This window comes from Cnephaeus nilssonii (assembly GCF_951640355.1).
Source record: "Cnephaeus nilssonii genome assembly, chromosome: 22".
Lineage (NCBI taxonomy): Eukaryota > Metazoa > Chordata > Mammalia > Chiroptera > Vespertilionidae > Cnephaeus > Cnephaeus nilssonii.
The window spans coordinates 13,999,721-14,023,728 of NC_137093.1; the positions used below are offsets into that span (position 1 = coordinate 13,999,721).

Below are 24,008 nucleotides of genomic sequence, written 5' to 3' on the forward strand. Positions count from 1 at the left end.
TTCAGGATGGGGAGGCACCCCACCACTCAGTCCAAGCCACAGAGTCCAACAGGCCACCTTTGCAGGCTCCCACTGTGCAGTCCTGACAGGTACACTCCCACCTTGTTCATGCTCACATATACACGCACAGGTGCTCACACACGCATACCTACACATATACATGCACATGCTTATCGACACACACAGGCATGTGCTCACATGCATGCACACACACATACACATGCAGTGCCAGCTGAAGCCCGGCCCACACTCGCCACCTGCCTGGGGCCAGAAAGGAGTTTCCAGAACCTCCCCAGCACAAGGCTCGCTCGGAGGTGATGAAATCAAGTTCTCCTCTATTGTTTCCCCAGAAGTTCAGGGAACAAACCCGTCACGTTGTTACAACAACCAAAATGCTCAGGCCAAAATGATGCATCGGCAATTAAGGGCTCCATCATTTCAAGCAATTAAAATAAATGCTTTATTTGAAAACTAATTAATTCTAGCTACATATTTTTCCCATGACAATATCCTATGATTACTTGATTTATGACATCTAATTATTCTTTATTAATCTAATTGAGAATAATCGCATTATCCTATCTCCCCTGGCACCAGCGGCCCGGAGCGGAGGCCGCAGCCCTTGCGCAAGGCTGATGTGCGATACGGCCACCGCCGCTGCCTCCGTTCCCTGTTCTGTCACTTGTCTCTCCCTCCCGGAGGGCAAAGGAACATGAAACTTAATCCACCGAGCACAACTTCGGATTCTGCCTGCTCTTCAAGATGTCAAAGCGAGACACACATTCTTTTAAAAATTAAAAAGAAAGACAATCTGACACAATTTGCACAACTCTGACAGCCATTCCAACTGAGGCTATAAATGCCCCCCAAAGCCCTGCAGGCCCTCAGCCCACAGATGAACAATGACAGCGTCCCCTTGTGTCCCCTCAGTGGCAACAGCCTGGCAGGCTTATGTCCAGGAGAGGCGAAGGGAGCCTGTCCCCGGGCGTGGGGAGCAGTGGGTGGCTGAGCCGAACCCAGCCCTCCCCCTCCCACTAAGGTCACATGCCTTGGGCAGGCCCAGCAGCCACAGGGGTTCAAGGACGCCCCCCAAGGTGGAGGCAGGAGCATGTACCCCACCAACCGGGTGCTGGTGGAAACCTGCCCCAGCCCCGGGGGCTGCATCACAGGCAGAACCCATGCAACTCAAGAGGCAGAGGAAGCGGGGCTAGAGGAGGGGCTGGTGCCCAGAGACCACAGGTCCCACCTGACATTCTTGGGCTACTGGGGGTTCATACCTCTGTGTACCCCGTGGTCTGATCCACCAACAGGTTGTAGGACTGCCCTGGGCACCTGCCCTACACTCAGTCATGGGGCCCTTTCCTTTCATTGCAATAGAACCACTGTTCCATGAAGAAGCCTGGAAATCAAGAAAGAACACCGGAAGTGAGCCAATGTGGAGGAGCCACCACCCAGAGATGCTCGGCATTGCCCCAGCCCACTGGGTCCTGCCTCACTGACTGTGTGTGTGTGTGTGAGAGAGAGAGAGAGAGAGAGAGAGGGCAAGGACAGGCAGGATGGCATTCTGGAAGCAGCTCAAACAGGAGCCCCACGCCTGCGTGAGTGGCAGACAAGGGCACAGAACCACTTTAGCAGCCCTAAGACCCTGAGCGTTCCATAGCCAGCTCAGACTAGGGAGGCAGCACTTTCTAGCAGTATGAATGTCCCGATTGGCCCCCTCTGCAATAAAGCAAATTAAAATGCTGATAAAATTTAAAAAAACAAAATCTTCAATACATCACTAAGTTGTTTTCCAAAAAGTCTGGAACCTTCAGAGGCCAAACACTAAGTAAAAGTCAAATCTAATGCGGTCTGTGGAGCCTGCAGCTGGCTCCTGCCCTGAGGGCATTTGCTGTACCAGTGACCTAGAATGTGTGCTCTCAAGGCCTCTGGGCCCACGGAAGACAAACTCCCAAGGTTGGTAATGTCAAAGGAGCATCCCATAAAGATGAGACCCTCCCGCCCCCCCCCCCCGCCCCGGGCAATGTTCTCAGTGTTAGACTGAAACAGAACTAAAGCTGCACCCAGAGGTGCCAGGACAAAGCCAGCCCTCAGGTTTCAGCCCTAATTCACACACCTTGGGAGGTCCTCAAAACTCCAGTCTGTGAAGTTTCTCAGAAGGAGCCCACCTTCAACTCAGACCTCAATGAATTCATAGATACAGCCCTACAAAATGCAAGCTTATAGTCAAAACTCATAAAAATAGCCCTAGCCGGTTTGGCTCAGTGGATAGAGCTTCAGAACTGGGGACTGAAGCGTCCCAGGTTCAATTATGGTCAAGGGCACATGCCCGGGCTGCAGCTTGATCCCCAGTAGGGGGAGTGCAGGAGGCAGCCAATCAATGATTCTCTCTCATCATTGATGTTTCTATCTCTCTATCCCTCTCCCTTCCTCTCTGAAATCAATAAAAGTATATTTAAAAAGAAAAAAAAACTAATAAAAATAAATGAGGAAACATGGCACCATGAGTGAGAGCCATAAGAAACAACAGGAAGCAGAACTACACTTCCAGAGCAGAGCATTCAGGTATATTTAAAATAAGAATGCTTAATGGTTTAAAAGAAAAAGAAGGAGCTAAAACTACAAGTAGAGAGCAAAAGACTATAAAAATCACCAATCAGATTTGAAAAAGGATCCAACTGGTTAAAAAGGTTGTTGGGAAACAGGTGATTTGCATAGAGCCAAGGTATTACTCTTCTGGTTATTAACTAATCACAAAAGGAAAAGATTCCTTTACAATGGAGACATCTGGCTGTCACCACCTTCACCATCTGATCAAAACTGGCACTGCCAATAGTAAACAAACTGACATCACTGATCGCCTGAGGTGATGCAAGAAGACGTGGCGCCATCCTCGCCCGGCCATGCCAACAACGTGCAGGAAACAAGCAGACACATCCAGATTATGGGACTAGACAACTAGCTTGGACTTATCAAAAGGTCACGGTCAAGAAAAACAACAAAAGCAAAAAGCAGGGCAACTCTTGTAAATTAAACCATCACAATCAAATGCAGCATGGGAATCATGATTAGATCCTGGATCAAAAAGGGGGGACCTACACGCCAGTTCGATTCCCAGTCAGGGCACATGCCCAGGTTGCAGGCTCGATCCCCAGTAGGGGGCAGCCAATTGATGATGTTCCTCTCTCTCACAGAGGTTTCTATCTCTCTATCCCTCTCCCTTCCTCTCTCTAAAAGTAAAAAACAAAACAAAACAAAACAAACAAACAACAACAAAAAAAAAACACACACATTAAAAAAGGAGGGGACCCACAGAGAAATTGCTTGGGACAATTGAGGAAATCTGAATATGGACTGCAGATAATATGGAATTTTGTTAATTTTCTTGGGAAGGATAATGGTGTTTTATGTAGAAGACTGTCCTTATTCCTATGCTATAGTATTTTTGAGGTGAAATGTCATGATGTCTGCAATCTGTTGCAAATGCTTCAGAAAAAAAATTTCTTTATTTCTATGTACATATAAGTATATAGGCAGAGTGGTAAAGCAAATGTGGGAAAATGCTAACAATTGGTGATCACAGGTGAAGGATACCTAGGTATTCATTATATACTATACTTGTAACATTTCTGGAGGTTTAACAATATAAAAGCACACTAGTGGAGGGGGAGGCATAAAAATCACACACATCAATACCATAAAAAAGCCCTGGCCAGTGTTTCCCAGTAGTTAGAGCACCAGTCTGCACACCACAGGGTCGTGGGTTCGATTCCCAATCAAGGGCACATACCTGGGTTGCAGATTTAATCCCTGGCTCTGGTTGGGGCTCATGCAGGAGGCAACCAATCAATGTGTCTCTCTCACTTTGATGTTTCTTCCCCTCCCCCTTCTGTCTCTCTTTCTCTCTCCCTCCCTCCCACCCTTCTTCCCTTCCACTCTCTAAAAAAACCAATGGGGGGAAAATAAAAAAATTTAAATACCATTAAAAAAGCAAACACCAAAAAAGAAAAATGATCAAACGATTTGAACAGATATTTCACAAGAAACATAAGTGGCTGATAAACATATGAAAAGATGTTTAACCTAATTAATAATCTTAGAAATGCCTGTCAAAACTGCCATGTGACATAACTACACTTCCAGCAAATTAGTAAAAAATTAAACAGTCTGTCAAATGTTGACCAAGATGTGGGACAACTGGAACCCCTTACCAAGCTAGAGGGAGCATAAACTGACACAATCTGTTTGGAAAACAATCTGGGACTATTTTGCACACTATATGACTCAGCAACCCCATTCTTAGATAAACATCCTAAAGAAATTCTCACACATGCACACAAAGAGATTTGTACAAGAGTGTTTATAGCAGTATTGTGTATAGTAAAAAAAACAACAAAAAACTAGAAACAATCCAAATGGCCATCATGTGCAGAATGCGATAAATGTGGTACATTCATACAATAGAATACTCCACAAAGTTGAAAATGGATAAACTCCAATCTCACATGGATGAAGCTCAATATCACAATTCTCATCAAGAGACAGTAAATAAGTAAAAACCAGGCTACAAAATGACAGTAACAAAAAGAAGGCTAGGGACAGGGAGAAAACATTCACAAAAATATATCTGATAAAGAACTCATACTCAGAATGTAAAAACCAATAAGAAACAAAATGTTAAAGTTATTCCAAAAGGCTAAAATTAGATAGACAGTTATATCAGGCAAATGGAAACAATAAGAAAGCAGAGATTGAAATACTGATATCAACCAAGTTGAATTCTAGCCAAAAAGCGTTACATTTGACAAAGCCAGACACTTTCTAACACTAAAAGCTGAAATTCACAATGGATATATGACACTTATAAATACCTATGTACTAAACAGAGGTACCACCTATATAAAGCCAAACTACGGAAGATGCAAGGAGTCAGAAAAACTCACTAATGGCTCTTAGTACAAGCCAGGTCCAGTAGATAATAATAAGTAAGGAGAGAGAAGACTCAACAGGAAAGATATTGTGGATCTATATGGAAATTTACACTGATGAGAGACTAAGCCTTCTTCTCAAAAGCACATAAACATGTGTAAAAACTGATTGTAGCCCTAGCCGGTTTGGCTCAAATAGAGCATCGGCCTGCAGACTAAAGGGTCCCAGGTTCAATTCTGGTCAAGGGCACATACCTAGGTTGCAAGCTCGATCCCTGTCCCTGGTCGGGGTGCAAGCAGGAGGCAACCAATCAGTATATCTTTCTCATCATTGATGTTTCTATCTCTCTCCCTCTTCCGTCCTCTCTGAAATCAATAAAAATCTATAATAATAAAAGGGTAATATGCTAATTAGACTGGACGTCCTTCCAGACAACCTTCCAGACGAAACCATGGGGGTGGGGCGGGGCCAAGGCAGAGGCGGCCGCTGTGGCAGCGGGGAGCCAAGTCCCTTGCACGAATTTTGTGCATCGGGCCTCTACTATATATATATTTAAAAACCACTGATTGTATACTGGGTGTCACAAAGCAAACATTGGCTCAGTAAATAAAGCGTCAGCCTGAGGGTTGAAGGTTCCCAGGTTTGATTCCAGTCAAGGGCATGTACCTTGGTTGCAGGCTCCTCCCCGGCCCAGGCCCTGGTCAGGGGTCCATGCAGGAGGCAACCAATCGATGTGTTTCTCTCACATCGATACTTCCCTCTGTCTTTCTCTCTCTCTTCCACTGACTCTAAAATCAATGGAAAAACATCCTCGAGTGAGGATTAAAAAACAAAAAGAAACATTGGTAAGCTCCATAAATATGAAATATAATAAACAATACCCTATAACTATAGCGCAATTAAACCAGAGATTAACAAAATAAAACCCAAAAGATCCTTGCAACTAAAAATTTTAAACCATATTTATTAAATGAATTTTAGGTGAAAGGGGAAAAACTTAAATCACAAATTTTAAAAACAACAATGCAAAACACCTAAGTTCTGTACAAAGAAGTCTAAAGAATGTGAGAGGAAATCACTCCCTGATGGTGTGTTTGTCTCTTCTCTCTTGGTGCTGTCCCAGCGATGGGCCCTAGTCAGGGAGCTGCGTGGAAGAAGTGACTCTGTGAGAAACCCCTGTCTTTCTGGCCTGAGTAATCTAGGGGAACCAGGATGAAATGAACTGTGGGTGGAACGGGTGTGTGTAGGAGGGCGGGGGGACTGAAGAGGGGCAGAGATAAAGAAAGGGTCCCTTAATTTTGTGAAGGAAGCCACAAAAGTCCCAGGCTCATTCCTACATTGCACATGCCTGGGACAGGCCCAAAGCAGCACCAGCTTTAAGATGTGGACTAAGATTTAAACCACCACCCAAATCTCAGACAGACCCCCAAGTGGCTGATGTGTGGGACAGACCCAAAGCAGCATCTCAAAAGCTTTGAAAATTAAAATGAGATGAACACCATAGTCCATGGAGGGCAAGACAGAACTTGTGATACAAAGCTAACTGGGTTGACTACCTGCTAACCCAAAACCCAACATCTTCAAAGGACCCAACATAATACTCAATCCAGGATATGTCTAGGATACAATACAAAATTATTCAACATTCCAAGAACCAGAAAATGACGCCAATTCTCAAGGGAAAAAACAAGTTACAGATGCCAGCCTTGATGATTCAGATGCTGGAAATATCAGATAAGGATTTTAAAACAGCTTTCATGATTATGCTCTATGAAGCAAAGGTAAATACACTTGAACTTAATGGAAGGAAAGTTCTCAGCAGAGATATAAGAATTATTTTTTTAAGGAAATTTCAGAACTAAATAATAAAATATCTGAAACCAAAAAAATTAATAATGGAATGGGAGATGGCAAAGGAAAGAGTCAATGAACATGAAGACTGATCAATAGAAATGATCTAATATAAGGTCAAAAAGAAAAAGATTACATTAAATACAGCATCCAGGACTTGTGGGATAATAGTAAAAGGTCTGACATTCATGTTATTGGAGTGTGAGAAGAAGAGAAAGAGATTGAAGTACAAAAATTACTTTAATAGTGCCTGAAATTTCACAAAATTGGGAAAAGAAAGATTTACAGATTCAAGAACTCAAATGAATAAGAAGCAAGATAAAGCCACACTCAAACACAAATGATAAAAAAAAATCTTGACAGTAACAACAAATTATACATAAGGAAATAATAATTTAAATGAGTGTGGATTTCTCATCAGAAAATGTGGAAGCCAGAAGACAGCAGAACACCTTTAAAGTAATGAAAGAAAAGAACTTTATATCCAGCATATGGTCCTTTGTGAATGAAGGCAAAATAAAAATATTCTCAGATGAAAAAAACCAAAGAGAATTTCTTGCCAGCAGATGTGCTCCAAAATATATACTAAAGGAAGTTATACAGCTCAAAAGAAATGATAATCAGAAAGAAATGTGGAATTTCAAGACAGTAGAGTAAAAGAAATGGTAAATATCTGGGCAAACATAAAATACAAGTTTTCACCTCTTAAGTGAACATGTATATTGTTAAAATTATAACACTGGTGGGTTTTTCAATGTAACAGCAATAACATGAAGGTGAAAGAGTAAGGGGACCCATATGGTTGTAAGGCTTCTATATTTTGCTTGAAATGAAAAAAAAAAATTAACCCTAAGAAGACTGTCAAAGGTTAAGTATATACACTATAATCCCTAGAGCAAACATTTAAAACATATTATGTAATAGAAAAAATGTATATCCACAAGACCAATAGAAAAATTTAAACAGACTATTTGAAAATATCCAAGTGATCCAAAAGGCAGAAGAGGGGATAGCACTGATTGGCATTGCTCAATGGTTAGAGTGTCCGCCTGAGCACTGAAGGGTCTCAGGTTCCATCCCCATATCTGGTTTGCAGGTTATATCCCGGGCCCCAGTCAGGGTGTATGTGAGAGACAACCAATCGATGTATCTCTCTCTCACATCGATGGTTCTCTCTTTCCCTTTCCCCTCCCTTCTACTCTCTCTAAAAATCAATGGAAAAGGCCCTAGCCAGTTTGGCTCAGAGGATAGAGCGTCAACCTGCAGACCAAAGGGTCCCCGGTTTGATTCCGGTCAAGGGCACATACCTTGGTTGCAGGCTCCTCCCTGGCCCAGGGCCTGGTCAGGGAGTGTGCAGGAAGCAACCAATCGATGTGTTTCTCTCACGTCGATATTTCTCTTTGTCTTTCCCTCTCTCTTCCATTCTCCCTAAAAATCAATGGAAAAACATCCTCAAGTGAGGATTAACAAAACAAACAAACAAACAAAAATCAATGGAAAAAAATATCCTCACTCCTCGGGTAAGGATTAAAAAAAGAAAAGAGGAGAGAAGAACAAGTAATCAGAGGAAATAGAGAAAACAAAATGGTAAACCAAAATAAGACTATATCAATGATTATAATAAATGTAAATACTCTCAACATGTAAATTATAAGACCCCACAATTATAAGCTATTATAAAAAAAACAACTATAAGTTATCTAGAATAAGCCCATTTTAGTTTAAAAACATAGATAAAAGTAAAAAAATGAAAGAGATATACAAACAATAAAAGAAAGTTGGAGTGGATATATTAAAATCAGACAAAACAGACCTCAGAGCAAGGAGTATCATCAGGGATTAAGAAGGATATATAAAAACATAAGGCATCAATTCATCAAGAAAACATATAAGTCCTAAATATGTATTCATTTAACAACAAAATGCATGAAGAAAAAGTTGGTGGAACTGAAAGCAGAAATAAACAAATACATAATTATAGCTGGAGATGTAAACTGCTCCTTAGTAATCTATTGAGCAAGTGGCCAGAAAGTCACACAGGAGCCTTGACTAATACTATCTACGTACTTGACCTAGGTGACATTAAGAAAACACTCCACCCAACAGAAAAACATTCTTCTCAATGCACGTGGAACATTCATCAAGATAGGCCATATCCTGGGCCATAAAACAAACCTTTAAAAATGAAGAACCCAAAAAGCATACAACATATGTTCTCTAGATTATGGAATTAACCTGGAAATTAATAACAGAAAGATAACTGGAAAATATCCAAATATTTGGAAAGTAAGTGACACACTTTAAATAACCAATGAGTTATTTTAAGTGGGTCCAAGAAGTCCTAAGAGAAATTAGAAAAAAATTTATCTGAATAAAAAATAAAAAGTCAAAACTTGTAGAATTTATAGAAAAATTCCTATCACTAGTGCCTACATTAGAAGAGAAGAAAACTATGACCTAGCTTCCACCTTAAGAAACTAGAAGAGGAGCAAAATAAGCCCAACGCAAGCCAAAGAAAGGAAATAAGGTTAGAGTAGAAATGAAAGAGAGAACAGTAATACGACAGAGAAAAATCAACAAAACCAGAGACTGGGTCTTTAAAAAGATAAATAAAAATGATAGCCAACCAAAAAAAGAGAGAAGAAACAAAGTATAATAATGAAAGAAGGGTTATCACTAGACACCACAAACACCAAAAGGATGATAAGGAAATACTATAAACAATTCAATGCACACTCAACAACTTAGATGAAATGGAACTGAAGACCACAGACTATTAGAATGGCTAAAAGAAAAAGGGAAAAAAACTGACAAAACCAAGTGTTGGCTGGAATGTGGAGCAAATGGACTTCTCGTACATTGTTAGTGAGAATGCAAAATGGTACAAGCATTCTGGAAAACAGTGGGGTAGTTTCTTATTAAAGGAACTATACATGTATCATATTGCCCACCAATCCTACCCTATATATTTATTTTAGAGAAGTGAATACTTATGAGCAAACTAAAGTCTGCTATATTAATAGCAGTTATACTGTATTAATATTGTACAAAATGGGAAATAACCCAAATGATATCCATGGGTAAATGGAACACTCTTGAGCAATAAAAAGGAACAAATTACTAATAAATACAACATCGTTGATGAATATCCAGAGAATTATGGTAAGTTAAAGGCTATAGACTATATGAGCCTAATTATATGGCATTCTGGAAAAGGCAAAACTAGGCAGACAGCACAAATGGCCCATTGTCAGGGGTCCGGGGGAGGAGCAGGGGCTGACTACCAAGGGGCAGCAGGGGGAGGGTTCTGAGTTAATGAGACAGTTTCGGTATCCGGATTGTGGGATGCTGGTGTGGGCAGGTGTTAAGACTCACTGTAAGTACATTTCACAATAATCATAGCATTAATAAAAGATATTCATGAGTTCATACTTATGCAAAGACAGGAGAGTAGACAAATTTCCCACAGAGAATTCCAAATAATGTATGTAGATGCTCCGCCCAGAAGGAGTCGGAGCAGAACACCCACCCCTGATGAGTGGCTTGGCAAAACGAAATCCTTCCTAAGAGCACAGTCTGGAAATGGGGGAAACAGCAGCTTTACAGTGGAGAAGCCTGACAACCGCTACCTCGGGGGACCAAGGTCAACATCCATAGTGATGTCATGGTGACAGCGTGCGCCAGTGATATGATGTAATGAGGTGGCACTTATCTTTGAGGTCTGGCTCCCAAAAACCCACAACCCCTATCTAATCATGAGAAAAAACACAGCAAAACCCAGCCGAGGGACAGTCTACAAAAGAACTCAAAGCTGTGAAGGCCACAAAAACAAGGAAAGTCCAGAAGAAACTAAGGAGAAAGGACGACTAAATACAACCTGGGATCCTGGATGGGATCCTGGAATAGAAAAAAGGACATTCGGTAAAAACTCAAGAAATCTGAATAAAATATAGACTCAAGTCAATAACAATGCATCTATGTTGTTTCATCGCCATGACAACTGTACCATGCTAATAGAAGATGTTAATAAAAGGGAACAGGGCTCAGGCACGCTTCTGTGTCCAAGGTAACACACCCTAGGTCATTTTCGGGGGGGGGGGGGGTTTCAAATAAAATACATTGTACAATATTTTTGTGCTACTTTTTCTCACGCTATAAGTAATGGCATTTAGTTCACCACTAACATATTATAAAAACCCAGTTTCCTGTTTAGATTCTTTCAGATTTAGAGCCAATTTCTAATTCTACTCAAGGTGACTTTAAGCAGATTTAATGCCAATTTTTAAGTGCTTCTCCTATTTAAAATACCATTCTATTTTTTGCCCTAGTATAAATAGATTTAAGTTCATCAATAATGTCCCCAATACAAGGTAGTCAGTATTGAGTTAAGCAAATTAGTGGGTGATGTTTACCGTCGTCATCATCATCGTTACTTCTAGAAACAGAGCAGCATGCCCGGGAAAGGAAGAAGTCATCTAACAATAGTGCTCTCCACCAGCGAGACCTACTCCTTCTCTTTGAAGTAGCACAACCAGCCTCGTGGGAAAATTCTGAATTGGCCGGTCCCTAGGCCGGCAGAACAGCGGCCCGCTCCCTCTATACCTCCCAGGCCACAGACGGAAGCTAAAAGACATTCTCTGTACAGGCTGGTCCTGAGTGAGGCTTCTTCGCCCTCCCACCTCCCTGATCAGGACAGACCATGGCAAAGCCCAGAATCCCACAACAGACTCCTACATTCAGCCACGATGGCCTTAGCCGGCCACCTCACCCTCAAAGCTGCACCACAGATGCAGTGGCCTGCGGTCCAGGCCAAGATAGTGGGAAACTTCCCAGGGCTGCTGCTTCTCATCAGCAAGTGGAGGTCTGACCACAGCCCCCACGCTGTCTTTGAGATCCAGGGGGATCCACGGCGGTCATCAGGTTCACATACAATACATCTGTGACTTGGGACAACCCTTCACCTCTCAGTCGCTGAGACCCCTAGGGGTCAGTGTCCTGTCCACAACATTGGCTCCTTGCTCAAGATGGGGGTGGGGCAGCCCCATGAGTGACACCTGGCCCCAAGGGGTGGTCCTACCATAAAGCAGGCCCTCTTGCAATGAGGCCAGACCTGCCCTTGAAGGCTACAGAGACTCTGTGTCCGGCTAAGGCCAGGGAAGGAACAGCCTGCTGGGATAACAAGATCCGATCCCCTTACCTGCAGCTCACAGCCATACAAAGAACTGGACCCACTCCCAAACCAAGGAAACACCACACTGGAAGGATTTGGGCAGGTGGGCGGGCCAGCCGCGGCCCCAGCCCGCCCGAGCTGGGAGGCAGGTTTGCCCAGGGTAACTCAGACTTCACAAAGAAACCATTTCTGGAATGGGGCTCCGTTGGTGAGTTGAAGTCAAAGGCGCACTTCATAGCTCCTTCCCAAACCCCGTGCATTGTCAGGGCCCTTGCCCCTTTGAAGCCTTGGTGAGTGATTGAAGCGTCTACTTTCTGAGAGGCAGATAGTACGGCCGGTAATCTGACTCTAAGCCCCGGGATAAAGGTAGTTTGTTTCCTCTCAGCCCTTCTGTCAACACCTCCTCAGTAATTAGCCCTAATTATTACCAAGGGCCAGCCTCCCATTCGGTTATTAAATCAGAAATAGTATCATGGCCGGGCATCTGTCAACACTCGGCTGGCGACCTTGGATTCATTGAATCCTCTTGTCAGTATCCATGGCTTCAAAGATGCAGATCCTGGGGAGGGTTCCGGGATGCAGCCTGGCCAACCCTGCCCCAGAGGGAGGGAGGGAGGGAGCCAGGGAGGGAGGGGGAGAGGAGAGAGGAGGGAGTAGGGAGGTTGGTGCCACAAGCAGCCCAGCCCTACACACCTCGGGCCTCACAGCCCAGTGGGGAGGTGGGAGCCCAGCACTATCCCTGCATCCGCCTCCCCCACGGCAGCAAGTGCACACTATCCAACCACAGCCATTCCCAACTCCCCAGGGGACTGATATAACTGTGTGTGTGTGTGTGTGTGTGTGTGTGTGTGTGTGTAGGGGAGTGACAGGCACACCCCCCAACAGCCCTTTCCCTAGAGGATCTGAAGCTGGTCCCAGGCCTGCCTGCCTCTGGCACATCTGTCTCCCAGGAGCAGCAGGCAGTGGCCTTGGCCTTGACTGATGGAGCTGGGCCCAAGATTGGGCAAGGCCCTGTTCTGTGAGTGCACAGGGAAAACAGCCGAGCCCCGCTGCCAGGAGCCCCCTCTGAGCTTCGTGTACAGCCTGGGCACCCTTACAGGTAGGGCATCTCCCCATGAGCCAGTGAGTCCCCAAAACATAACTCAGGGGACAGCCGCAGACACAGGTTTTTGTGGTGGAGCCAAGTGCCACACTCCTGAAGGACCTGGGGTTAGAAAAGCCCCCACCTCTGCCTTTGGCTTGAAGCCTCTCCTTCCATCCAAGAAAAGAGTCACTTGCTCCATAACTTGGACCTTCTGCTCTTGCAAAGCTCAGCCACCACCACTAGCAAAATAGCTGCCTCAGGCAGGAGCAGACACTGACCTCACCTCCCTGGGGGCAGTATCCCAGGCCCCTTGATTCCTGTGAAGGCCTAGGGGGGCTCCTGGCCTGCAGTGAGTTAGGCTTTGCCTCACCGTGCCTGGACACTCACCCCACCAGGTCTAAAAGCACCCCTTTTCCAGACGAGCCCCACTGTGTTTGGGGAAGACGGTAACAGGCCAAGTTATGGCCGAGCCTCCCAGGACCAGATCCTCTGCTGGAGTCAAGGCCTGCCTGGTGTGGTCGGTGCCCAGGCAGAGGTGAGCCCCCCAGCCCACCTTGGCCTGTTCTCCCCTGCCACGTCACAGCCAACGCACTGGCAGGGCCAGGCTGGGCGGGGGCAGCAGGAGGAAGCCTTCAGGAGAAAAAGGCATGGTGATGTCTGAAAGGCATGCGATGTCTTACAGCCTGCAGGCTGGAGGTATGTGGTGTGAATGACCAGTCTGCTCACAGCCAGCAAGGGCCTCCCACAGCTGTGGGTGCTGAGGCCGAGAGAGTCTCGCAGACTTCTCCTCGGGACTGGGCTGAAAGGAAGGAAATGCCAGGGTGAGGGGCGGCTGGGCTGCAGGGGCAGGCAGGATGGGCGGGCAGGGCCTCTCCATGAACAGGCGTCTCAAGCTGCAGCTGAGGACATCCGTTACCCCCAGGAGCAGGTCCAAGGAGCCCTGAGATGGCAGGAAGGAAGCCTGACTGAGGGGCGTTTTCAGCCAACCTGCCCCCAAGCACTTACGGGCAGAGGTGGGAACCAGGCCAGCGACAGGCCACCAGTCTTTTTGTCACTGGTGAACACATGGAAAAGCTTGTTTCACAAGAAGTGTGACCATCCCCTTGTGCCAGTGCCAGCCTCTGGGGCGCACCTCTGCCAGGAGGTCTGGTCCACAGCGGCCAGCTGCCCAGTGCTGATGATAGCGCCCAGACAACACTCACCTAGGGCATGGGAAGGGGGCTGATCCCCGCAGGCTCGTGCCCAGGCAGCTCCTGGGAACCCAATCCCACTTGAAGAGGGACCCCAACCATGGTGATGCACTTCCTGACAGGGATCTGCGTGGCTGCTCCTGTGGCAGCGAATGGGGGACTCCCTCCAGCGATCTGCCTACCATACCCTCAAATAACAAGCGTACAAATGCACTGCATGTTCACAATGGGCTGCAGGTCTAGGGGCACACCCCCACACGTGTGCACTCACATGAACGGCTGCCAGCAGGGCCTGGTGGAAGTTTCAGGGAGGGAAGGGTCAGGGACAGTGACTGCAGCCCTGAGGGGCCTGCTACTTTCCAGGCATATGGGAGGCAGAAGTTCTAATTTACAGGTTGAGGAGTTCAGCAACTTGCTGGGAGTGGGGACAATGAGGACCAGGAGGCTGAGTGGACATTATGAAGTATGCACCTGGAGCGGACGGGTGGACAGGGACAGAACTGCACTGGCCCTGGATCACCTCCTGGCTGCCATCACCCCAAGGCTCCAATTTGTACACTGATTTTCAGGGGAGGAATACAGGTACTCAGTGGTGGGAGGCTGTGGTGCCCCAGGGGACAGTGCATTGGATCAGGTGCCTGACCAAATGCCTCCTGGATCCTCCATCCTGCAGGCCCTCCCAGGCCACCCACCTCCCCACCCACAGCCTTTAGAAAGCCTGGCTATGGTGGAAGTGTCAAGGTGAATGACGACGCTATGCACTTGAACTACGGAGAGTGCAAGATGCGGCATTCCCAGCAGCCAGCTGGTGTCCCTGTGCTGACCACAGGTGGAAAGCAGCCCAGGGACATCCCTCTGCCATCTGATGGTTTTGGCTAGTTTTTGTACTCCTGAGGCCAGGAGAGAAGGAACGGGCTGCCAAGGGCACCCTGCAGCCCAGGGGCTCCTCCCAGGCCCACCCTCGACACCCCTGTAACAGAGATCATGTCACCCATCTGCAAATGAGGACACCACTGCTCAAAGACAGGTAAAGTGAGCTCAGGACTCCTGCTGCTCCAGAGAGCATGCCCAGCCGGCAGTCCACCAACACAGAACCCCAGGGTGAGGACCACTGCTGGAGCCAGATGGGCACAATGTGGTCCACTGTGCCATCCTCTCCACTTCTGTGTTGTGATGAAATGTGCTTTAAAAACTAGCCAAGACAATCTGAAGAACCAGGGAGGGGAATACGTTTCTCTACCAGATAAAGAAGACGTACCATAAAGCTAGATCATTAGTGAGGAATAGAACAGACCAGAGCCAGGCGTGTATGAGATGGCATCGTGGACAGGTGTGGGCAGCATGGCATCCAGCACTGGAGGCTGACAGTCACCTGCCCTGAGGGAAAGGTGAAATGGGGCCCGCTATCGGTTCGGATAGAATAGGTCATGCTGTGGAAAACACAAGTCCCCAAACTCAGTAGCTTCACACATTCAATGTTTATTTTCATTCCTATTACATGTTCAGCACCGGTGCGTGGAGAAACCACTCTTCTCAGGCTCTCTGATTCCAGCAGCAGACGCCTCCGCACACCACACCATTAGAGATTCCACAGTCAATGCAAAAGGCAAAGCATTAAAACTTGGGAATACAGTGTAATGTCTTTGACCCTCAGGGAGATATTTCTTAAGAAGAGTCCTGCCCCAGCCAGGTGGCTCAGTTGGTTGCAGTGTCGTCCCATGCACCAAAAAAGGCTGCAGGTTCGATCCTTGATCAGGGCACGTACAGGAGGCAACCGATGGATGTTTATCTCTCACATTGATGTTTTTCTCTCCCTTTCTCTCTAAAATCAATAAAAACAAATACTCAGGTGAAGAGTTAAGAAAAAACAAAGAAGGCCCAGCCAGTGTGGCTCAGTGGTTGAGCATCAAACCATGAACCAGGTCACAGTTCGATTCCCAGTCAGGGCACATGCCTGAGTTGCGGGCTCAATCCCCAGTGGGGGGCATGTAGGAGGCAGCAGATTGATGATTCTCATCATTGATGTTTCTCTCCCTCTCCCTTCCTCTCTCTGAAATCAATAAGAATATATATGTTAAAAATATTAATTAAAAAAAGGAAGTGAGAGTCCTGCATACAAAACAATTGGGCACTTACTTCCTGCTCGAGGGGCTCTACACAGGGCCTTCAGTGACACTCAGAAGGGTTCTCATGACAGTACTGCCCAAAAATTGCAAATAAATTAATTTAAAAAGAAATCCATCTTGGGCAGTATAATTGTGTCCCCCCAAATTCAGAGTTCTAACCCCCAGCACCTCAGAATGTGATTATTTGGAGACATGATCTTTAAAGAGCTAATTAAGATTAAATTAAGTCATATGGGTGGGCCCTAATAATATGACTGGTGTCCTCTCAGAGATCAGGACACAGACAGGCACAGCGGGACCACCATGTGACGGGAAGATAGCCATAGGGAAAGGGAAGATAGGGAAAGGGGCCTCAGGAGGAACCACCCTGTAGATACCTTGATATTAGACTTCTAGCCTCCAGACTGTGGAAAACACACACAACGTTTTTGGTTTAAGCCATGCAGCCCTACAAACGCACGCAGGCATCTTTCCAGGGTAACGATGCAGCACGCCAACCACTGCCTCGATCGCTGCACTCTTGAGTCGTGCTGAGTGGATGCTTGCTCTTCTCAAGGCTGAGCGCCCCACCCTACCCCACAGGAGGATCAGATGCTCTCATCCATGCAAACTCAGGTGTGGCTTCTCTGGCCAGGCAATCGGTAATGGAAGGGGAGACATGTATCACCTGTAGTTCACTATGGTCTTTCCACTCCTTCTGTGTTCACAGAAAAACACATCCAGTGGGGCTCCTGTTGGCATGGGTCCTTAAGGCACTACAAAGGGCAGAGGGTGTCCCAGTTGATCTGTGACGGAGATGCAGTTTGTTACTGCAGCACAATCCGGCACATCCTGACTGACACAATGGATGACAGCTCTATTTACCTCCCTCCTTACTGCTGGACCTTTGGGCTGTTTCGTTTTGCTGCAGTGAGGCTCACTTGGCAGTCACTAGGGCTTAGGCCACTGCATAGGTGTTATCTCATTCAACCCTTCCACACCCTCTGTGGATAAACTACAGCTCACAGAGGTCAAGGTGACATCAAGGGCTGTCCGCTTCCAAGTGTAATAGGAAAGGTATGACCAAGCTCAAGTCCATGCTCTGAAGCCCCACACCAAGGAATGAGCAATGACCAAATATATGCAGGCAAGTGATCAGCATCTACGCATCTAGAAATGTCACATGGGCAAATTGTAGTATTTGACACTTTAACCAATAGCATTAAAAAAAAGTCTGTTTCTCCATGCCTTCAGCAATTCTGGGTATCTAAGACTTTTAAAGTAAGTTCTGGAATCACAGACTGGATTACTACTACTTTAATGATTTTTAAAATGTTGAAATCTTTAATTCATCTGGAGTATAGGCTAGTAGGAAGAGGAAAGTATGCAGTTTTACTATTTTCCAGATGGCTAATCAGTTGTTCCAACTCCTTTTACTGAATAATACATTTTATTCCCATTAATTTGAAACACCTCTAGGACTAAATTCCTATTTGGCTTTATTCCAAAGTTCTCTATTCTCCTCTGTTCATCTGTCCACACCAATTTCCAAGCACCTTCATTATTGCAGCTTTATAAAATGTTCAGTATCTCACAGGACCTTTCCCTCAATACTTCCGGCGTTAGAATTTTCTTGGAGACAGATACGTTAAAAACCCTCCCATAGTGCCCGCTGTGTCCTATCTTTAAGAAATTAAGTCTGCAGGTATTTCCAAGAAGTGAGGGACAGGCATGATGATCTAGAAGGGCCCTCATTTGAGCTGGCAAGACAGCTCTGGCAGTAGAACCTAAAGCTGCTTTCTGGGGGGATGGCCCAGTTGACACCCTACTATGTTGCTGGCCTCTGCACGGGCTGCCTTTCCTGTCTCCATGTAGTGGACCTGGAGTGAATTCCTTCAGCTCAAGATTGGCATTTTCCCTTCTGACCCCCTGGGTTTTTTCCTCCCTCAGGCTCCAGGCAGCTCCTGTGGGCTTGGATTACCATCTGACATACCTCTCCTGAGGGCCAGCTTTGCCAAGGCAGGCCCAAGGGGACTGGGGGAGAGGCCAGATGACCTGTTTAATTTGGAGAAAGCAAAGGAGAAGAGGACAGGACCTCGTTGGTGATGGCAAGGTGCCTGTTCCTGAGTGGCATCAGGAGAGGATGGGGGGGCTCTGGCCTGGCCTGCCACACAGGCAGTGTGTACAGTGTTGCAAAGTGATAGCTTCCTCTGGCACCGACCTAGCTGCTCTCCCACTCTGTGGGGCAACAGGAACACAGCGTCAGGACAGGAGGCCCTGTCATGCTTGGTGGGAGGAGGGCCCTTTGAGCATTCGCCACTCCCAGCTCTCCACACACAGGCGGGCGACCCCAAAGAGGGTGCTCCTGAAAGCTGCATGGTCTGGCAGGCTTGCGGAGGTGTTAGGGACAGGCTGGCTGGAGTGGGTGGGAGCAGTCAGACTGTGCCTGCAAAAGGAGGGCCTGGACCTGAGCAACAGCAGGGAGGGGCAGTAGTGTTATCCCACACAGAGGGACTGGGGCTGCCTAGAACATTCTGGGATTTTCCACATCTGATCAGAAAGGCTGCGTATGATTTCTTTTGTCAGCTTGCTTGCTTTGCTTTTAGGGTTATATTAGCTTCCCACCTATTTCCAAGATTTGCAACTGTTTTACCTACAAGTTATCTGTGCCTTAAAATAACTCATACATAGCCAAAACTGGTTTGGCTCAGTGGATAGAGCATCGGCCTGCGGACTGAAAGGTCCCAGGTTCGATTCCGGTCAAGGGCACGTACTTTGGTTGCGGGCACATCCCCAGTAGGAGGTGTGCAGGAGGCAGCTGATCGATGTTTCTCTCTCATCGATGTTTCTAGCTCTCTATCCCTCTCCCTTCCTTTCTGTAAAAAAATCAATAAAATATATTTTTTTTAAAATTAAAAAAAATAACTCACACATAAAACCATCTGAACCCAGAGCCTTTTGAAATGAGTTATTAAATAAAATAATCCCAACAATGTGATTAAAAATTTTTATCAGCTGTTTTGCTTATTACAATTTTCCCTAAAATAACTAGTTTTAATTGCAGTTCCCATTTCCACTTATTTCTTCTTTCTACTTATTTCTTCTTTCCAGGAAGGTGTTCTTTTGTTTACACAATTGTAAAACTGAAAGGGGCTTGAAATTCTTGCCTAAGCACTGCTCTGATTGGTGCACTGTACCAACCCTACGTTAAATTTAGCTTGAGGGAGCTTCCCTGCTCAGCTCATCATTAGAAAACCCATCCTTGTGCAGAACAGGTCTTTCTTCATTCCAATCCTCTGGCCCCCTGGGGCCTCACAACTCAGATCTGCTGCCTGCTCCTCACTTCACCTCTACTCCTAGAAAAGTCAGTTTTCAAGGCCACACTTCACCTGTCAGGCCTCCCACTCCCACCCATTCAGTGCAACTCCTCAGCCAGACCCTTCCAGTCAGAGCTCCCAACCATACATGCAACACTGACCTGGGGTGCTTGGGGCCGGGGCCTGGCCTCCCTGTTCCTGACAGAATGGGCACAGTGCTCCTGCCAATGGAACAGACCCTGCTTGTGGGCAGCCACCACGCCACAGGCTCAGCCATGGATCCGTCGCACATTTAATGAGCACTGATTGTGTATCAGGGACATGAGCTAAGATGGAGCTCCTGCCCTAGAGGCTCACAGTCTACGCAGATATACCAGTCACGTGGTGCTGGGTTCAGGCTGAATCAGCAATGTGCAAGAGTGGGCAAAACGGCAATGACTGTTGAAGAGCAGAAAGTGGAAGGGCATCAGGGGCAAAGGCACTGAGATAGGAAAATGGAAGAAAACCAGGTGACTAGAATGTTAACATAGAAGAAAATGCCTGGAACAGAGCTGAGACTGAAAGGTAGCTTGCGTTCTACCTTCCTGTATTTGAGCCTTCCCAGCTGACCAGGGCTGCTGCTAAACCCACAGAAAAGCATCTTTCTCTACCAAGACACCATCCGACTCACACTCAACAATGAAAGTGGCCACCTCCTCCATGTAACCTTCCTTAAATTCCAGCCCAGAGGACAGGTCACGGGAAACAGAGATAGGGGTGGGGGGCAAAGCAAAGACCGTACAGGGACCAAATCCCAAAAAGGCTGGCGTGGCAAACCAGTCCAGTTGCGGCCAGCACTGAAGGGGGTTCTGTGTGTGCGGGGGGGCGGGGGGGTGGCGGTATGGGAGTGGGGGAGGCTTACAAAGACAGTGCAAATATATGATGAGGACTGATATATAGAGCTCTGTCCAACTAGTGGGAACAAACCCAGGTGAGATGGCACTCCTAGGGCAGGTGTGGGGATGCAGGGCCCAGCAGGAAGCAGCCTCTGTGCCAGGCGTCCTCAAACTACGGCCCGCGGGCCACATGCAGGTGTTTTTGCTGTTTTGTATTTTTACTTCAAAATAAGAATGTGCAGTGTGCATAGGAATTTGTTCATAGTTTTTTTTTTAAACTATAGTCCAGCCCTCCAACGGTCTGAGGGACAGTGAACTGGTCCCCTGTTTAAAAAGTTTGAGGACCCCTGCTCTGTGCCATTGGGGAAGTCAGAGAATGAGGAGCACAGGGCAGAGGCCAGCGGTCTGCTGTGGTGGGGGAAGGGGGAGGACAAAGGCAGAGTCCAAATAAGTACACCTCCTGCCCAGCAATGGGGCAAGTGGACAGCGCCACACCTGGCAGCACCACATCTAGAGTCATCTGGCAATGCCACTCGGTCCGGGGTGGGGGGTGGGGGGGGAGCTGTGGGATTCCTTGGCTACATAGGCCACTTCATCACGAGGAGCACTGCTGCACCTGCCTGGAATGTGCAGAATCCAGGGCTGCAGGGTGGAGAGCAGGAGAAAAAGGTGGCTCTTGGGGTCTCTGGGGTGTCCACCGCCCCTTGTGGACCACCTACCTCCCCTATCTTCTGGGGTTCTGGCCCCGCTGGGTGAGCTGGATCTGGTTGCTGGGCAGGGGGGTTAGGCAGATTCTGAAAGCACAAGGACAGGTTTGGGGACCATCTGTGTTGGCTGGGAGGAGGCTGGCCCCACCAGAACAGGACGGGTGCTACACGCAGAAGTGGACAAGCAGGGGGCTCAGTGGGCCCAGGGCTGCTCTCCTTGGCCAGCTGCTGCTGAGGCAGAGGATTTTTCAATTCAGAGTCAGAACTAGAAATAGCAGGGGTGGCCAGAATGTCTGGGACAGGCCTGAGGGTAGCACCCATGTTGAGTGCCAGGGCCTCGGAGAACCTGGCTAAGTACTGCCTCACCACAGGCAGCTGCGGGGCCACTGGTGGCTGGCTTGAGGTGGGGACAAGGGGCAGGGCTGCAGGATGGTACTCAGCAAAACTGTTCAGGTTTTGAATAACCTCCTCAAGGTCCTGGCAAAAGAGCTCATAATCATCAGGCAGGGATAGGTCCCCGTCAAGGTAGGGGGCTGCTCACGCCCAAGCGGGGTCTGTCAGGCGCCCTGAGGATCTTGCAGACACAGCTGAGGTTGTCCTGGTAGTGCTCGAAGCGGAAAGACATGCAACCGCCCAGCTGGGCCAAAAAGCGGTGCAGCAGCCATGGGGAGCCATCCAAGGTGCCTGGGTCTGAGCCTGGCACCCAGTGGAAGTCCACCCTGAGGGGTCGTGGGTTGGGCATGTGCACAGTGAGGTAACCCTTTCCTGTGGCTTCACAACTCACTGTGCTCTTCTGCTCCATTGCCATACACACACACACACACACACACACACACACACACACACACACACACACAGAGGATCCCCACAGCAGGGCCGCTCAATCCAGGGATCCGCTAGGGGGGCATATGCAGCCCCAGGAGAGGCCCAGTCAATCTCTTGCCAAGGGGTGTGCGTTGGCATAATTGGCTGCAGCCCAGATGGGACTGTAAGGACCCTCCACTGGCGCCAGCCACAAGGAATGCTGGGAGTGGAGGGAGGCTGCTGCACCAACTACTAAAAAGAAGGGGAAAAGAGAAGAAGAGATGGCACAGGAAGTGGGGAGGGGGGGTGGTCAGAAGAGACACACAGGACACAACAGGACAGAGATGGGCTAGATGGGTGTGGTAAACCCAGGTGTTCTGGGCAAGTGCTGAGGGTCAGGGGAGCTGAGAAGAGCTCATAGGACTGTCAAACACAGGTCACCCACCATCCAAGGCATTCTGTCCAAAAACAAGGTGGGGAAGAGCAGAAACTAGGCCTAACCATCACCAAGGGGCTGCAGGAGGAGGCAACAAGGAGACAAACCCTAGATAACCCACCAGGAGTTTTGAGTGGAAGCAAGGCCTGGGATGTCCAAGAAGGCTGGCAAAGGCCACCTGTGACATTTCAAGGGCAAGATGTGATGGCAGATGCTGTCAGTACCAGAAGGAAAGGGGGCCAGATCAGCGCCCCCTGGGCTTCCTTGAACAGCCTGGCTATCAGGGAATTTCAGGACAATGACAGTAGCAACCTTTTACTAAGTGCTCCATCCACACCACACCCTGACCCTCTCATAAGGCTGGTGCTATTATGGTCCCCGAGGCAGAGTGGTGAGTGAAGTCGCTTGTCTGCAGCCACACACCAAGCAGTAAGTGGCAGAGGCAGCTGAACCTGGCTCTAGAGACCAAACCTTTAACCATCAACTTCACCACACCCATTATGAACTACACTTTACAATCTGCTTAGGAGTCTTCTAGCTGCCCCAAACACTAACACTGACTTGTGGCACAGATGGTCATACGATTGTCTTACATTACAGACAGCATCAGGAGCATGGTACCCTGATGCTGTAATGTGTGTGTGACAGGAGCCCGGGGCTTTGCTATTCTCTGTCTCTAGGCACTAGGCTTTCCAGACTCACTTCACCACTCAGAGTACAGCCTACAGGCAATGACACCCCGACCCTGAACACCACCTCCCTGCACTCCTTTCCCTGTCGAAAACCCAGCATCTGATAGTTCAAGTTTAATCCCACTTGCTTCATCTTCTCTCACCTCCCTAAAGTTACTCCTGCTCAGGGCCTGGAGAGCAGTGATCATCAACCCTGAGTATTCAGGGAAAGGAGGCTGCAGCCATCAGCAGGCACAGTTCTTTTCCACTGCAAGGAGCCCTCCCCCAAGGGCTGTCACGCTGCCTAGCCTAACGTAGCCACCTCCCCGGTCTCTGCAAAGGGAGGTCCACTCACGGCCTCTGCAGCACTCTCTGCTTCACCCCTCCTTGTGCAGTTTTCCCAACAACCCCTCCACTCACATCCCAGCGCTCCACACCTAGGGCACCGCGGCCTGCACACACCTTCGTGTGTGCTTACCTGGCCCCCATCAGAGTGAGTTCCTCCAGGAAGGCACAGCTCTACTGGTCTTTCTACCCAGAACCTCCCAGGGTGGCCTGCAGCACTCGAAGCTGCCAGGGCCACCAGCACCTACCTCTGCCACCCAAGCATTACAGAACCTCTTAGATATATTCCCTACGCTGGGGGTGGTCTTCCCCGTAAAAGCCCTTCCCATCCTAATACAAGGAAAGAATATTCTAGGGCCTGCCGCAGCAGTGGCCCAAGGAGCAGCACACAAATGCATTACACTGAAGAGTCCAGTCCAGTCCCTCACCGAGCTCTGAAAAGCAATAACCACATCGCAGCTCCTATCACCCACCTGATGTTAGGTGCCAGGTCGCCCACAGAGACCACATCCCAGGCCCAGGAG

The 24,008-nt window shown here is 47.7% G+C and overlaps 2 protein-coding genes across 3 annotated transcripts in view; both read right to left on the reverse strand.

Annotated features, from left to right (window-relative positions):
* GNB1L (G protein subunit beta 1 like) overlaps window positions 1-24,008 on the reverse strand; it is a 50,842-nt gene that overhangs the window by 25,843 nt on the left and 991 nt on the right. The gene's annotated exons all lie outside the window — the stretch shown is intronic.
* On the reverse strand, window positions 15,457-22,330 carry RTL10 (retrotransposon Gag like 10; the record flags this gene model as incomplete). Its single annotated transcript, XM_079762954.1, is given in 6 exon segments — window positions 15,457-21,420; window positions 21,423-21,765; window positions 21,769-21,795; window positions 21,797-22,084; window positions 22,087-22,176; window positions 22,178-22,330. Coding segments are annotated over 6 exon segments (1,017 nt in total), but the record flags the coding sequence as incomplete, so codon positions are not given.